Genomic DNA, 14,443 nt, shown 5'->3' with positions numbered 1-14,443 from the left:
TTTGTTTACTTTGTTTAATTTTTCTGTTTGCTGAAACAAAGGTACTTGCACGTGTGGGCAGTACTGATGCACAGCCGGGAAGATGCAGTACGGAAGCACAGTCGGGAAGACCAAGGTGAGGATGGACGTTGGTGGGAGTCGTTGCAGCTGGGCAGGTGTCGACGAGGGGAAGCACTTGGAGCTGCAGGCGGGTGCGCGTACCTGGCAGCCTGATGGAGGCATGCAGAGTGTCGAGGAGCTGCGCACGCAGCTGACGAGGCAGGCGGAGGACGGGCGGCGCCAGGGACCCGACGGCGGCGGAACACAGGACGGGCGGGCCAGGCAGAGGCGTGGCGAGGAGCTGGCGGAGGCGGGGACCTGCCCACTATCGCAGCCGGCCGGGTTGGGCAGTGGCGGGCTCCTGCGCTGACTGGGCTGGGCACTGGTAGATCGCTGCGCACTAGAAGCGCTGGCGCGACTGGGCGGCGACGGCGAGCAGAGGACCAGCGACGGTGGCGACAGGGCTGCGAAAACCAGAGAACGCCCCAGAGCTCAGAAATGGACGGAATTTCGCCGGGTTTGTTGCAGATTCTCCACAGGGCCAGCTCTGAGCTTTGATACCAATTGTTGGGTGTTGGACTCACACACTCACACACACAAACTTGCACATTAGGGTTAGGTGCAGGGTAGAGAAGCTCACACACAGAAATGAGAGAGAGAGAGAGAGAGAGCCAAAAGTGTGGTATCCACAAAATGCAAGTCAACCCTTGCATGTGTGCCACATCCATATAATATAGAAGTACAAATTATTATATGTTAGAGTGTCCTTTCACACTTGATGTCCAAGGGGAAAAACCACATGGGAAAAAGTGCCCTTGGTTAAGCCCTGTTCACACATAGCACTACCATAAGTGAGCATATGTCTACAGGCAGATGGGTCATCTAGCCAGAGCTTTACTTCGGTGTCAGACTAGGAGACCGCCCCTGGTGGTTCCCCTCCCCAACTTCCCACTTAGATCCTCACCAGGGGGTCAAGGGAGGAGTAGGTTCCCAGGCCGTGGAGCACCATGTTCCAACCATGGATGACCCTCAGCTAGAGAGTAGCAGATGGTTGTCCCCCGCCCGGGTTGTCGACCAAGCACGAGAGTTGAGCGTCGTCGCGCGCCAGGCTGGCAGCATGCAGGAGGATTCGGTTTTGTCAGAGAACCGTTTCGAGCACTTACAACAGCACCCGCCCGCAGACAGCGACCCTCTCCAGTCACGGAGAGGACCCCTCCATCCCCTCGATGTGGCGGCCGATTCCTCGTCGCGACTTCTCCTCTTGCCCTCAATGCCCAGTGGGGCAGGTTGACCCCACCCTCTCTTCGTAGAGCCTTCCCCATCAGCCTTCCTCTTTGATGGATACCTCTTAGCAACGTCCCTCTCCGCCTTCCCGCACTCCCTCGCCTCCTCCCCCCCCCCTCCCCCACTCTCGCCTCCGACTCTACCCGCAGTTGCTCCATTTGCCCCTTTCTCTTCCTCCGTGCCTACTATCCCTCCCCCCTCCCCCTCCCCCTCCCCCCCTCCCCTCCCCCTCTCGGCCCCTCCAAAGCATTCTCGTCGCCCCCTGCAGCCACTAATCCACAGAGGAGACAGACGTAACCCACAGAGGAGACAGACGGCGAGTTCTGATCGTTGCCTGATTCATTGTTTTTCAGAGGCGGTGGAGGTGACCATTGCAGCCGCACTAGTGAGGGCTCTCCCACCTGAGTCTCCAGCGCACCCCTAGGATCTTGGGGCAGCCTACGGATTATAGTTTCTTCTGGTGTCTTCCGATGGAAGGGACATACATGTTTGAGGAGACTGTAGCCCCTATTCGGGTATGTGTGGTCTTCCACCACTCCAGACCCTCCACGCCAAAGAATGGCGCGATGATCATCTCTTTTCCCTTGAGCACAGCCCCCGGGACAAAGTGGGATCCAGAGTCGGTGTCCGCTACCATTCAGGATCAAGCAGTTGAGCTATCGCATCATCTGCAGGATCTCCGCATCATCAACGTTCTTACTCATCTATGGCCTCTGGCCAGGATGGAGTTTGGTGGATCAGCCCACAGAGACCAGGGAGGGGAGATGGTGACCTCTAGCCTGGAGGTGTTGCTTTTTGTGTTCATGCATACCTCTATCGCAGTACCTCTCCCCCCTTCTTACAGATATCTCCATTGTGATCGATGGAGCACGGAGTATGCATACTCTCGCGCTCGGGCAGAGTGGCAGTACATGGAGGGCAGGATCCACGCCCACTTGGCGCGACTTCGCACCAGGACAGATTATGACTATTCCCCATCTAAGTCCGCACCCAAGACTTCCGATAGTTCCGCCTCACACAAAGATTGATATGAGGATTGTCTCATGGAACATTCAGGGCTTAGGGGGGTATCAGTGCTTTCAGGGATGAGGCATCCTTAGAGGAGAGCTTAGCGAGCTATGGTGGGGGGACCTATCGACATTCTTTTCCTCGAGAAGCACTATCTTACTGAAGGGCATACCCGCCGCTGCGAGAAGATTCTACCAGGTAGGAGTTATGCTTTTTGGTCTCTATCCTTGGCCCTTCAAGGACGCAGGGAGTGTCTCTCTTTGTTAGTGAGCAGCTTCTGCCGTCTGTGATAAGATCGGGAGCCATAGTTCTAGGACGTGCTAAGTGGGTTACCATTCTGATTGGGGAGGATAGCGTTGGCTTCCTCAACATTTATGCCCCGAATGCTGCTGTAGGTAGAGCTATCTTTTGGAGCACTGTCCGACAGGCCCTGCCGCATGATGATTTTTGGTGCATGGGTGGTGACTTCAATATGATAATAGGCAGCAGAGGACAGACTTGGAGGTGGCATGGCCATAGTCTTAGGAGCGGAGTACTCCGCATGGGAGGAGATGATACTAATTCTTAGGGGATAGGACCCTTGGCATCTTCCTCCAGAGTTTGGGCTTAGCCTTGGGAGTCCTAGCTTCTCTTGATCAGATAGGCGGAGCACTGGCCCCAACCTCTCTTGGCTAGATAGGTTTTATGTCGACGAGTGGGCTTGCAGCCGTGGAGGCATGGTTGGTATTCTAGCAAGCACTACATTTTCAGATCATGCCCCGGTTATTCTGTCCCTAGAGGACCCATGGAGGCATGACAGGCATGTGGGCTCCAAGATTCCAGACAGCCTCATTCAGGACCTCGAGATCTGCAGCTGGATGGAGCAGATATGGGCGGGATTGAACTTTTCCTCGGGCTCTACAGCGTGCACTTTGGATGATGGCCTTGGGGAGATCAATGTTTTCTTATAGGAGGCAGCCTAGAGTAGATTGGAGGGATTTCGGGAGCAGGAGAGGAGTCTGAGGAGGGGCCTAGCCTCTGTACAGCGTCTTCAGGAGAGTTCCCTAGACATCCCGTGGATTAAGAGTCAGATTGCCGCCGCCCGCACGGAGATTCGGTCCATTGAGGAGAGGAGGGTGGAGTATAGATACCATGCTAGGGCTTCATTCTGGACTTAGGCCGGTGACAGAGTTACTGGAGATTTCTTTGAGATAGCTGGCCTCCACAGGAGGAGAGACGGTATTCGCAAGCCGCGTGGCCAGGATGGAGCTATTGTTTCTAATCCCCCGCATGAGAGAGCCATCACTACGGATTTCTTCCAATCTCTTCTCACTGGTGCCCCATTATCCCCCCAGGTGATGGATGCGCGCGAGAGAGTCTGGAGGCACATGAGAGAGGTGGTTCCCCCCTCCTTTCGGTCTTTCTTATTGACCCCTATCCCCCCAGGTGATGGATGCGCGCGAGAGAGTCTGGAGGCACATGAGAGAGGTGGTTCCCCCCTCCTTTCGGTCTTTCTTATTGACCCCTTTCACTTCAGAGGAGTTGGCGGAGGCGGTGAAGGCATTACCTAGGGGAAAATGCCCGGGGGTGGATGGGCTTCTTGTTTCTGTCTTTCTTCGCCATTGGGACCTCATGGAAGGTGGCCTTCGCGTTGCCTTAAATGAGATTGTGCTCACAGGTGCCATGCCAGAGAGGCTCATAGAGGGCTTGATACATTTGATTCCCAAGGAGGGTGGTGATAGATTGGAGATCCGGCAGTGGAGACCCATCACCCTTCTAGGGACAGCCTATAAGATTTTGGCCAAGGCCATCTGTAGGCGACTTCAGTCTTCTTTCCCAGACCTGATCCACGACACTCATATTGGTTTTGTTCAGGATTGGAGCATTCTAGACAACATCTTTACCTTTTGGGAGGTGTGCCATGAATAGTTTTCTCTCTGCCCAGGAGACCAAACTTTAGGGATTGCGCCAGGAGCTGCTGGACTCAGAGTTTGGAGACGACACATCAGCCTTCCTTGTTGGAGATGTTGGGAATCTCCAGAAATTCATCGAGGCTATAGAGATTTTCTGCCGTGCATCAAGAGCGCAGATCAACTAGCACAAGTCGTGTGGTTTTTGGGTAGGCTCAGTATCCACCTCAACTTGGCGACCAATTGAGGCTTTCCAGTGGATCGCGAGGGGCACTCTAGTTCGATACCTCGGGTTGCTAGGTTGGCATTGACATCTCTCCCGAGCAGCAGCTCCCTCCGCTTCTTCTGAGTATTCGGAAGAAGCTTTTATACTGGAGCTCGGCGAGGCTATTCCTAGCAGGCAGAGTGGTGGTGGCGAACCAAGTACTGCTTGCCACCATGTGGTACATCACCTTGTGCTGGGCCTTTTCTTGGGCATGTATTGGCCAGGTACATTGTTTGATCCGAAACTTCTTGTGGGCCGGAAGTGATGGGAGGCCAGCTAGGGCCAAGGTTGAGCAAGTTGATTGTTAGAGGACTCCTACTTGGTGGTGAGCCTTGGAAGGATTTCCTCTTGGCTTGGATTTCAGCCCGCACTCTGAGCCTTGGAGGCCCGTGGCCGCAAAGTACTAGTCCACCCTTTGAGGACAGATTTGGAGCCACTCTACTTCGTGCTTGGGATCATCTCAGGCCAGCCCTCAGACAGATTGTTCCAGTGGCCTCAGAGGAGCATCTTCGGCAACCTTTGATCTGGAACCCCTTGATCCGTTTACCCAATGGCCACATGCTAGGGGCCCGACCGCATATATCTTGGGGCGCCTTGAGCATCGGACCAGCTAGGTCTCTCGGAGATGGGATTGCACATAGACAGTTACCTCAGGCAGAGCAGGAGAGAGGCTTGGCAGGGATCTCGAGTAGAGACAGACTCAGCATCGACATCGACTCAGCTATTCCTCAAGAGTGGCTGGCTCCTATTCTAGACTGGACCCCCCCCCCTCCCCCCCCCCCCCCGGCGCGGTGTGGCTAGGCTTGTTCACCAGACATGATATCCTCGTGGCGGTCCATGGAGCAGATGAGGACAGTTGTCTGCTCACTCTTTCTATTGGATTCCATGGTAGACTAGAGAGATCAGAGCACCCTTTGGAGGATTTCAGAGGTTGCACCTTGCAGAGGGGGAGGGTGATTGGTTTTCGGGCACGGGCATGGCACATAGATCCAGCACCGGCCAAGGTGGCTAGGGAGAGACTTTGGCAACTATGGATTTGGGAGTGCCGACCTCTCACGCGGTTGTAGTGGGACGCTGGAGAGTGCACTTGGCATGATCCCACAGATCGGGTGGAGACTCTGGATGCCCCTTTCTTTGCATCTACAGCGCGGCTTGGCCGCAGGATCCAGATTCCTGAGATAGATGGCACACCGGCAACAGCAACACATTGGGAGTCTCAGGGCCTATTAGATTGCTTCCTTTCAGATTTTTGGAAGAGGCTTTGGGACAGCTTTCGGCCGAGGAAGATCACTCTATTTCTTTGGCTGACGGCACACAGGAGTTTGGCGGTCAGTACTTGGCTGGCAGTCGGAGGTCGGTTAGCAGCTTGCCCGAGGTGCGTTGCCCGAGGTGCGGCCACCTGAGGGAGTCTCAACTAGCAGCTTGCCCGAGGTACGGCCACCTGAGGGAGTCTCAACGACATTGCCTTTGGGATTGACCTAAGGCTCATCAGATTTGGGAGCGGATTCTCCGCATCTTCGTTATGGACAGGGCATTGACCCGGATCATCACTTGGGGTACTGTCGCTTGGGCCACCGAGGCTAGAGTGGTCAAGGCTTACGAGGAGGATGGGGGAGGACTAGCCCTTCAGGCTTCCCACCATCGTGTTGCAGCAGTACCAGTCACAGCCCCACCGGCAGGTGTCTGGCGACCAGGCTCATGCCAGCGATGGGAGATTTGCAGTAGCATAGCAGCCTGGCACATTTGGCGTGCTAGATGCAGTGAGGCCATCGAGGGTACCCACACTCCACCGGTTGAGACCATCAAGAGCATATGGCTTGATATCATTCACACCCTCCACGGTCAGTGGGAGAAGCTGCAGAGAGGTTCTGATTGCATGCGGAAGTGGCGGGAAGCCTTCTTGAGACTTTGGAGGCTTGGCCCTTTCCTCACAGATAGAGGCGGTGACCCCATTTGGCATTACAAAGCACCTGTATGGTTGTTTCCTCCCCCCCCCATGAGATAGCCTTCTCCTCACATAGTGGCCAGCCGTAGGAGAAGCATCTCTTCCCCTTTGATCATTTGTCTCCCACCCTTATATGAGGTGAGGCTGTATCTAGCCCGTCATGGTTGTACTTAGCCCTTTGCGGCTGTTTTTCTTTAACTAATTGAAGGATCTTTTTCCCGGAAAAAAAAAAGAATCGTTCTAGATCTGCTGAAAACTAAACTGCATACTAAGCTTAGTGTGAAGAGAGTAGGAAATCCTCCATTCTCTCCCAATTGCTGAAATATGAACCGATTTGCATTGGTAGTTGTTGGTGACGCTGAATCTACTACTCTTCTTAACGATGGCTGCCCCAAAAGACTTGTGGTCTGCGGAAGATGGATAGAATATGGGGGAGGGGTAGTAGGTTAACTAGTGGGCTAACTTTGCATTAATTTTTGTTACGATTTGCATTAGTTGCATTCACATGTAGCGTAGCGTCTTTTGATAAGGGATCGCTTGGGCTTATTCTTTTGCTATACTTTAATCCGAACCCTAGATGGAAGCCTAGCATGACACATATGTAATGATTGAGGATGATGCATGTGACAAGAAGGGGAGGAGATTGGGAGGAGAGCAAAAGAGTTTGCAGGAGAGGGCTGCTGTGTGTAGGAGAGTTGGCGGACTGTAGGATGGGAAGCGTTGGTCATTCAATTGGGCAAAAAATGGAAAAAATGAGCTTTCCTCAATTGGGAAAATGCCAGGTTTTGAAATGTCTATAACAATCTGTGTGTTTAATGTTTCATCATGTTTTGAAGGGGCTAAACATGTTTTCATGTGACTATTACCCATAGCACAGTTGCATAGAAACGCGTTTCGTACAGGTTCGAAATGTACGAAACTTTTTTCATCATGCATATTTTTAAAACCTCAAAAACGAATCGTTTCGTACGGCGCACTTTCGTTCACGTTTCCCAGTTGGCGGCCGCCTGTGACTTTTCGCCGATTTGTGTGCCAGCCTGCCATTGCTCGTGTCAGCCCGCTTGCTCCTTGGTGTCCTTGGGCCTTGTGGAGGTCTTCCAAAGGGGTAATGTCATGTTTTGCTTTATGTTGGTTTTCTCTGCACAACTCACAAAGCAGCACACTTTTTTCTCTTCCATCAATATTCATGGCATATCTTCCACGCCGGCATGGTTGTTTCTCGTACGCGTACGAACCTGTTCGTACGTTTGAGTCGTACGGTACGATACCGTACGAATTCGTACGATATCGTACGGTACGAGTAAGGTTTTTTTTTTCTCCCCAAATTTTTTTTTTCCTTGAAATTTTTTTTCCAAATGCTAAAAAAAATAGAAACCCTGCTTTACGAAGATCCCAAATGCTCGCAATACTTCGCAACTTTCGTGTCCACTCAGTATTCCATATGGGGTTGTGGAGAGACCTAAAAAATCTGGCGAGGTAGACTGGTAGTGTACACTTGATTGGTAGGATGAGAGAATCTTGCTACATCACTTGGGGATCCCTGGTATAGGTAGGCTAGACAATTAGATTCTCAAGTTATGCACAAGGGAGAACATTTGGACATGGCCATTTTGATCTAGAGAGGAGTCCCTAAACTTATCACCCTAGATGCACTCCTCGTATTTGTGCAAGGACGGTCCCTTAGTCATAAACGCTACACTGGGAGACCTTTGGTATTGCATTACCCATCCAGGTTCTTTTTTGGAGACAATCGGGAGAGACACATATCCATGTACTGGTTTCTCAAGCACTATAGACTCCTCCCCTCCCAACCTTCCCTCACATTCAAGCTTGAAGCTCCATAGCTTGTAAGTGTAAAAAATAAAAACCGTATTTTATCGTAACGTATCCCAAAATTTCATATCGTACCGAATATTCCCGTACGGTATCGTACCGTACGGTATCGTATTTTCGTACCGTGACAACTATGTTCCACGGTCCACCCTTGCTCTATTGAGGCCTAACTTCTAAGGCTATCTACCTTCTCTTCCCCTTGCTCTATTGTTGGCCAAGATGACAGTTAAAATCATGAATCATATAATGAGATTAGTTTATGTTCTGTGTCGCACTTGCAGGGCCAACAATCTGCATTTATCCCCGCCTTGTAGGATACCTCGAACAGGTGATTCTCTTTGGAACAATGCCACCTTCGAGTCTAGATATGGTGGCTCGGGCTCCGGAAAGTGGAAATGCAACTTTTGTGCTGATAAGCACCATGGCAGTGTCACCAGGCTGAAGGCACATTTGTCACAAAGGGTTTTGGCATCGTGCCATGTAAGCATGTGCCACAAGAAATCTATGATAGCCTCAAGGCTTGGAAGGCCATGCAGCTAGGTATCCCCCTTGAGGATATCCCCAATCTGGGAGAGCCTGAAGCACGTCAAAGTGTCTCCAAGAGGACTCGCAGTATCAGAGAGGAAGATACCAGTGGTGAGGTTGCAGGTGGTGTTGCAGGTGGTTCTAGCTCGGCACCTCAAGCCAAAAGAACTAGTCTTCCAGTGTTCAAGAAAGGACATGTACAGGTAGGGATGCAAAAGGCTGCCATGAAAGAGGCAATGAGGGAGTTGATGAAGTTGTTTATTCAATGTGGATTATCCTTCCACATTGTCAGGACTCCTCGATGGAAGAAGGCAATAAGAGCTATCTCCCGCATTGGGTGTGAGTGGGATGGCCCCTCCTACGAGACATTGCGCACTACTGAGCTTCGCAAGGAGCAACTGGCTGTGGAGATGGAGATGGAGCCTCTCAAGGCCACTTGGGCAAAGTATGGTTGTACTTTGCTTTGTGATGGATGGACAGATGTGCGGAAGAGAAATGTGTACAACATTCTTGTGTCCTCCTGCCAGGCTTAGTTAGTACGAAAGGTACGATAAAATACGGTACTAATTGGTACCTTAAAATTTTTTGAGGTACGGTACGATATTAGTACGTTTTAAAAAAAAAATACTTCCTAAACTTAAAAATTGTAGACAAGAAGTTACAAAATAGCAAAATTGTACCTGATCGTACGGAAACGTACGATACCGTACGGTACGAATCATACGTACGATCTGATCCGTACGACGTACGGAACTAAGCCTGCCTCTTGCAAAGGCACAATGTTCATTTGTGCCATAGATGCATCGGTGCCAGGGATAGTGGTTACAGGGGAGTTCATTATGTCCCACATGCGCCAGGCAATCAATGAAATTGGGCCTGATAACATTGTGCAGGTGATCACGGACAATGGGTCCAATTGTGTATCCATGGGCAGGATGTTAGAGGAGGAGTTCCCCAAGATTGTGTGGACACCTTGTGCAGCACACAGCCTTGACTTGATGATTGAGGATGTGGGGAAGCTTGATTGGGTGAGCCATGTATTTTCAGCTGCATCTACCATGGTGAACTTTGTCACAAAGAGGCTAAAGGTTTTGAGCATGTACAGGGCCAATAGTGATCTTGAGCTTCTAAAGCCCTCCAAAACTCGGTTTACATATATGTTTATTGTGGTGGAGAGACTAGTGAGAGTGCGACATGGCTTATTACGCACTATTGTGTGTCGTGAATGGACAGCATGGGAGGACAAGGATGAGCCCAAGTCTATAGCATTCTCTCGTATGGTCATGAGAGATACTTGGTGGCAGGATGCAGAGGGACTTGTGAAGGCACTTCACCCCATGTATAGTGTCCTTCGGCTCACAGACATGGAGGGGAGTACCGTTGGGCTGCTTTATGAGTTCATGGACAGAATTGGTGAAGCTCTCAATGATTTCACTTCCTTGTCGCGTGACAGGTCACAGGTGCTCACCCTTGGGCTTTAACTTTAGTCTTTGAGTATTTCTCTTGAGTCTTCTTATAAGTTATTTTATAAATCTTGATCTCTTATGTATGTCACATGTAGAGTTCAAGATATTAAGGAGATCTAGAATCGGCGTTGGGATTGGTTTCATAGGCCAATCCATGCTGTTGCTCACATTTTGCATCCCCTTTGGAGGAATGAGGAGCAATACCTCAATGAGGAGCTAGAGTCAGGATGGATCGAGTACATTACCAAGTTGGTGGGAGTGGGAGGTGATATACAGCTTATGAGAAAGCTTGAGGAGGAGCTTCTCATTTACCGCAACGGTAGCCATATGTTTGGGCGAGCTACTGCATTGCTTAGGGAGACACAGTTGGAGCCGGTGTCTTGGTGGGAGAAATACGGTATTGGGATACCCAACTTGGTAAGGTTCTTGATTCTTGAATCTTGTATCTTTGTCTCCTATTCTTTCAAAATCTACATTCAAATGCTACTCTCTTTTTGACTCTAACTTAACATTCTTTTTTGTACAATGTAGAGACGGATTGCATTGAGAGTTCTCTCCCAGGATTGCAGTTCAGGGCCTTGTGAGAGGAATTGGAGTACATAGGCTCTTTTTCACACGAAAAAGAGAAATAGACTCTCCACAGCACAATTGGAGAGGCTTGTCTTTTGACATTGCAATCTCCGATTGCTAGAACAAAAGGGTCATCCCGTTGAGCCTCGCCAAGTGAATCCAGATAAGGTTGATATCATGAAGTGCAAGGAGATTCCCGACATTCCTCAAGAGGAGAGAGACATCTATTCTATGCTCTATGAGGAGATCATGGCTCCGGCTCGCACTACATGATCTTCTCGAGAGGCTAGTACTAGTGGTGCACCTGCACCTCTAGAGGATGAGGCATTTGAGGACTCGGCTACCGACAGTGACCTTGAGAGTGAGGCTGCAGAGGCAGAAGATGCAGATGAGGATGAGCATGAGGATGCCGATAGTAGCTAGCAGCTGCCAGTATCATTTTATTTGGACATGTTATTTAGTTTGAACTTTGGACATGTTATTTATTTTGATCTTGGATTTTGAGTCATGACTCATCACCCACGTGGTGATCCTTTTGATTTCTGTTTAGTCATCAGTGATCACCCACGTGATTTGTGATATCATCATATCTTACATGTATTTTGTTTTTATTGAAATGAATTTAATGTGGTCTCTTATAAGTTATGTCAACAGTTTTTTCTTTTGTATATTTCAAGTTAAAAATATACATGCTTTTTGTATTTTGTATGAAACCTTTTTGTACCTGTTTCTTACCTTTTATGAAACGTTTCAAAACGTATGAAACCCGTTTCATACCTGCCGTTTCCGAAACGCCTGGCAACACTGACCCATAGCAAGTCGTCATTTTCAACTTGCACACAGAAGGCCTCTTCACAATTCCTCTTGCTGCCTGGCTATGTTTAACCATTGTGCTGGTTGTAGTAGATGCCTCCACGGCACTCAGATGAGCTTCAGTGAACAGTCCAAGAATTTCATTCGGGTCTTGCATCAGAACCCAATTTGTGGAGATGTGGATGCAAGCTGAGAAAACGGGAGTGGCACATAGAATCAGGGTGCCCTCTCTCATGAGCCTCTATAACTTATGCATGATCAAGCCATGGTAACACATGCCTGGTCTGCTGTCAGGGTGCACTAATGAGAGTGCGGCCTTTAAACTATTTTCAAGCATTAACTGAGAATTTATGGAGGAGAGAAAGAGAGGAAAGAAAAACTACCACAGAAGACTTCAGGTTTCTTCAAGTGTATAATACTGAATATAACAAAGCTTACAAATTGACAAAGAAGCCTGCTAGATCTTCCAAGAACTGAAGTGATTACTAAGCTTAAAGAGCATGTCATGTCAAGCGAGCACTTCGATTTTTGAACAGTTTTTATTTAATGAGTTAGTATAAAGACCTCAAAAGACATTCTCACATGGATCAAGTCATTGCTAGGCCAAGACTTACATGTGGATGTCCCATTGTTATAGACTTCTTGAAACACATGTTTCCTCCACCAAACTTTCTGATGAGTGGCTGGACAATCCCAAAGACGGCGGTTCTTGGACTCCCACAGTGCTCTGTAGTGACGGCAATCTGCGAGTCTACATGTACAGCCAGGCTCCTACCTCAATGAGCAGTGAGCCACAATAAGTAGGAGATTTTACAGGGGAAAAAATTGCTCCATGTGCTTCGCCTCTTCATCAAGGTATGACTGACGGCCACTTCATCACTTGGGGTACAGATGGAGACGGGCCCAGCTGTTCACTGTGAGGAAGAGCCAAAGTGGTGTCTTATCTTGCCAGACAATGCCACCCTTGGCTCTGGTCTGGAAAAGGCTGGGGCTTCAGATGTGCGGGAAGGCTACCCATCTTCCCTGCATAGCCCTAGAGCTGCATTGGAGGTGCTCCAAGCGGTTGCAAAGAGTGTGGATACTAGGTCATTTTATAAAAAAACAGGTCGACGTAGGAGAGGGTTCCACAAGCCCTCCTTGCAGCACCCTAGCCAGCGTATCTGCCATGCTACAAGGCTGCTGATCAACTCCCACCGATGATCACAGGTCATGGTTGGAGAGCAGTTAGCCCTGGAGGAATTCCCTCCCTCTTTATTTGCTGACTTTACCTGTTTTTGAGGGTTGTTTTCCGTTTTCTTTTAGAAGTACTTTTATTTACTAATAGAAAGATATTTTTCTCCTTGGGAAAAAGACTGTTCTCAAGTTTCCCTTGACACAGGACATGCTACCAGAAATGTACAGAACTCAATCATGATTGTTCATTGGGATGTCTCTTGGATGGGGTGGTTCCTCAGGCTTGAACGTATTTAGCCATTGATACAAAAAGATTGTTCACTCAGTGCGGGGTTTGTTTGTTGCCTTTATGAGGTCAGGTAGATGTCCAAATACGCAATGAGGACCTGCGTATTGATACTTACAGGGCAGGAGGAGCAGGAGGGCAGCATGTGAATACTACCAGCAGTGCTGTGCGAATAACTCACATTCCTAGTGGAATAGCTGTTGCGATTCAAGATGAGCGCTCTCAGCATCTGGTAATAGTTCTGTTGCAGGATTTTCTTCCGGTTTGAATTGTTGTGTGCTTCTATGCTTTGTGGTGGCTGGCTAAGGAGATCAAGGTGGTTTCAGAACAAGGCAAGGGCAATGAGTATCTTACGTGCTCGGCTTTATGAATCAGAGAGAAAAAGATTAAGTGCAACTCGCTCTGAATTGCGACAGCTTCAGGTAGCATATTGCTTGGCTGTGAACCCATGCATGTCCCTCAGCTTCCTGTGTTCTTGTGGAGCTTGTTCTTACGTCCCCTTATTTTGGTTTGCTGTATGCCAATGGCCTAGATCGGTAGTGGAGACAGGTCAGAGCGGATTCGGACCTATAATTTTCCTCAAGGCCGAGTGACAGACCATCGTGCAGGCATCACAACCCATTCAATCGAGCGGTTCATGGAAGGACAAGGACTTGATATTTTCATAGATGCGTTGTTAACAAAGGAGGAGGTGAATGCACTTGCGTCATTGACCATGGAAAGTTGATTAGCAACAAGACTAGAGATACCAATAAGAGGTGGTGCTGCACGGTACGTACAACTGAGCATGTTTTGTTAATATGATATTTTGGCAACAGCTGGAGGAAGCTCAATTTTAGGTCCCACGGTGATTTTACCCACTATTATAAGGCACAGTATGGATTATGCATTGAACTTTCTAGAGAGATGTTTACACTTCAAAATTTGGCAGCTTTTGCAACTCTTTTATGTATGTTAGTTACTAATAATGCAAATAAAATTTGACCTCAGTAACCAATAAATATAGAAATCTTTGCTCTTCATTTTTTGATATTCTTTGCCAAATGTCGTGTGTTTTCAAAGTTCCAGAGGTAATGTTGAAGAAGAGTCTCGAGCATTGGTGAAGTTATGTGGTCAACTAAGCACGTCAGGTAATTGTGAAATGACCGTGGTGCGATGATTGAATTTGTGTTACCTCTGTGACACCGTGAGGGTCTTTTACAAACAACCGTAGCCAATGAAATCATCATCATCAGCCGTCCCCTGTCTTTAAGTAGAGGAAATATTGCAAGCCAGCCCTACTAGCTTGAGTGGTTGTGACTGCGCCTGCTTACTCCAAGATCCAAACCCTGTCACCTTAACTTGGAG

The 14,443-nt window shown here is 49.0% G+C and overlaps 2 protein-coding genes across 3 annotated transcripts in view; both read left to right on the top strand.

Moving 5' to 3' along the window:
- Positions 1-14,115, top strand: part of LOC147636930 (peptide chain release factor 1, mitochondrial-like) — a 64,022-nt gene extending 49,907 nt beyond the window's left edge. For both annotated transcript variants that reach the window (XM_086800516.1, XM_086800515.1), the window contains 3 exons: positions 13,170-13,328; positions 13,423-13,518; positions 13,629-14,115. In XM_086800516.1, the coding sequence (XP_086656642.1) occupies positions 13,170-13,328; positions 13,423-13,518; positions 13,629-13,823 (450 nt within the window). In that variant the 3' untranslated portion in view covers positions 13,824-14,115. The remainder of the gene's footprint in view (positions 1-13,169; positions 13,329-13,422; positions 13,519-13,628) is intronic.
- LOC147636931 (uncharacterized) lies at positions 9,453-11,450 on the top strand. The gene is made up of 2 exons (XM_086800518.1): positions 9,453-10,671; positions 10,786-11,450. Exon 1 carries the CDS (start codon positions 9,568-9,570, stop codon positions 10,267-10,269), a length of 702 nt encoding a protein of 233 aa, XP_086656644.1. The 5' UTR covers positions 9,453-9,567; the 3' UTR covers positions 10,270-10,671; positions 10,786-11,450.
- Positions 14,116-14,443: the final 328 nt, after the last annotated feature.

This window comes from Cibotium barometz, chromosome 7, assembly GCF_041138505.1.
Source record: "Cibotium barometz isolate CiBa-2024 chromosome 7, ASM4113850v1, whole genome shotgun sequence".
Classification (NCBI taxonomy): Eukaryota; Viridiplantae; Streptophyta; class Polypodiopsida; order Cyatheales; family Cibotiaceae; genus Cibotium; species Cibotium barometz.
The sequence above is the reverse complement of the archived record's forward strand: the minus strand, read 5'-3'. Positions and strand labels throughout refer to the sequence as shown.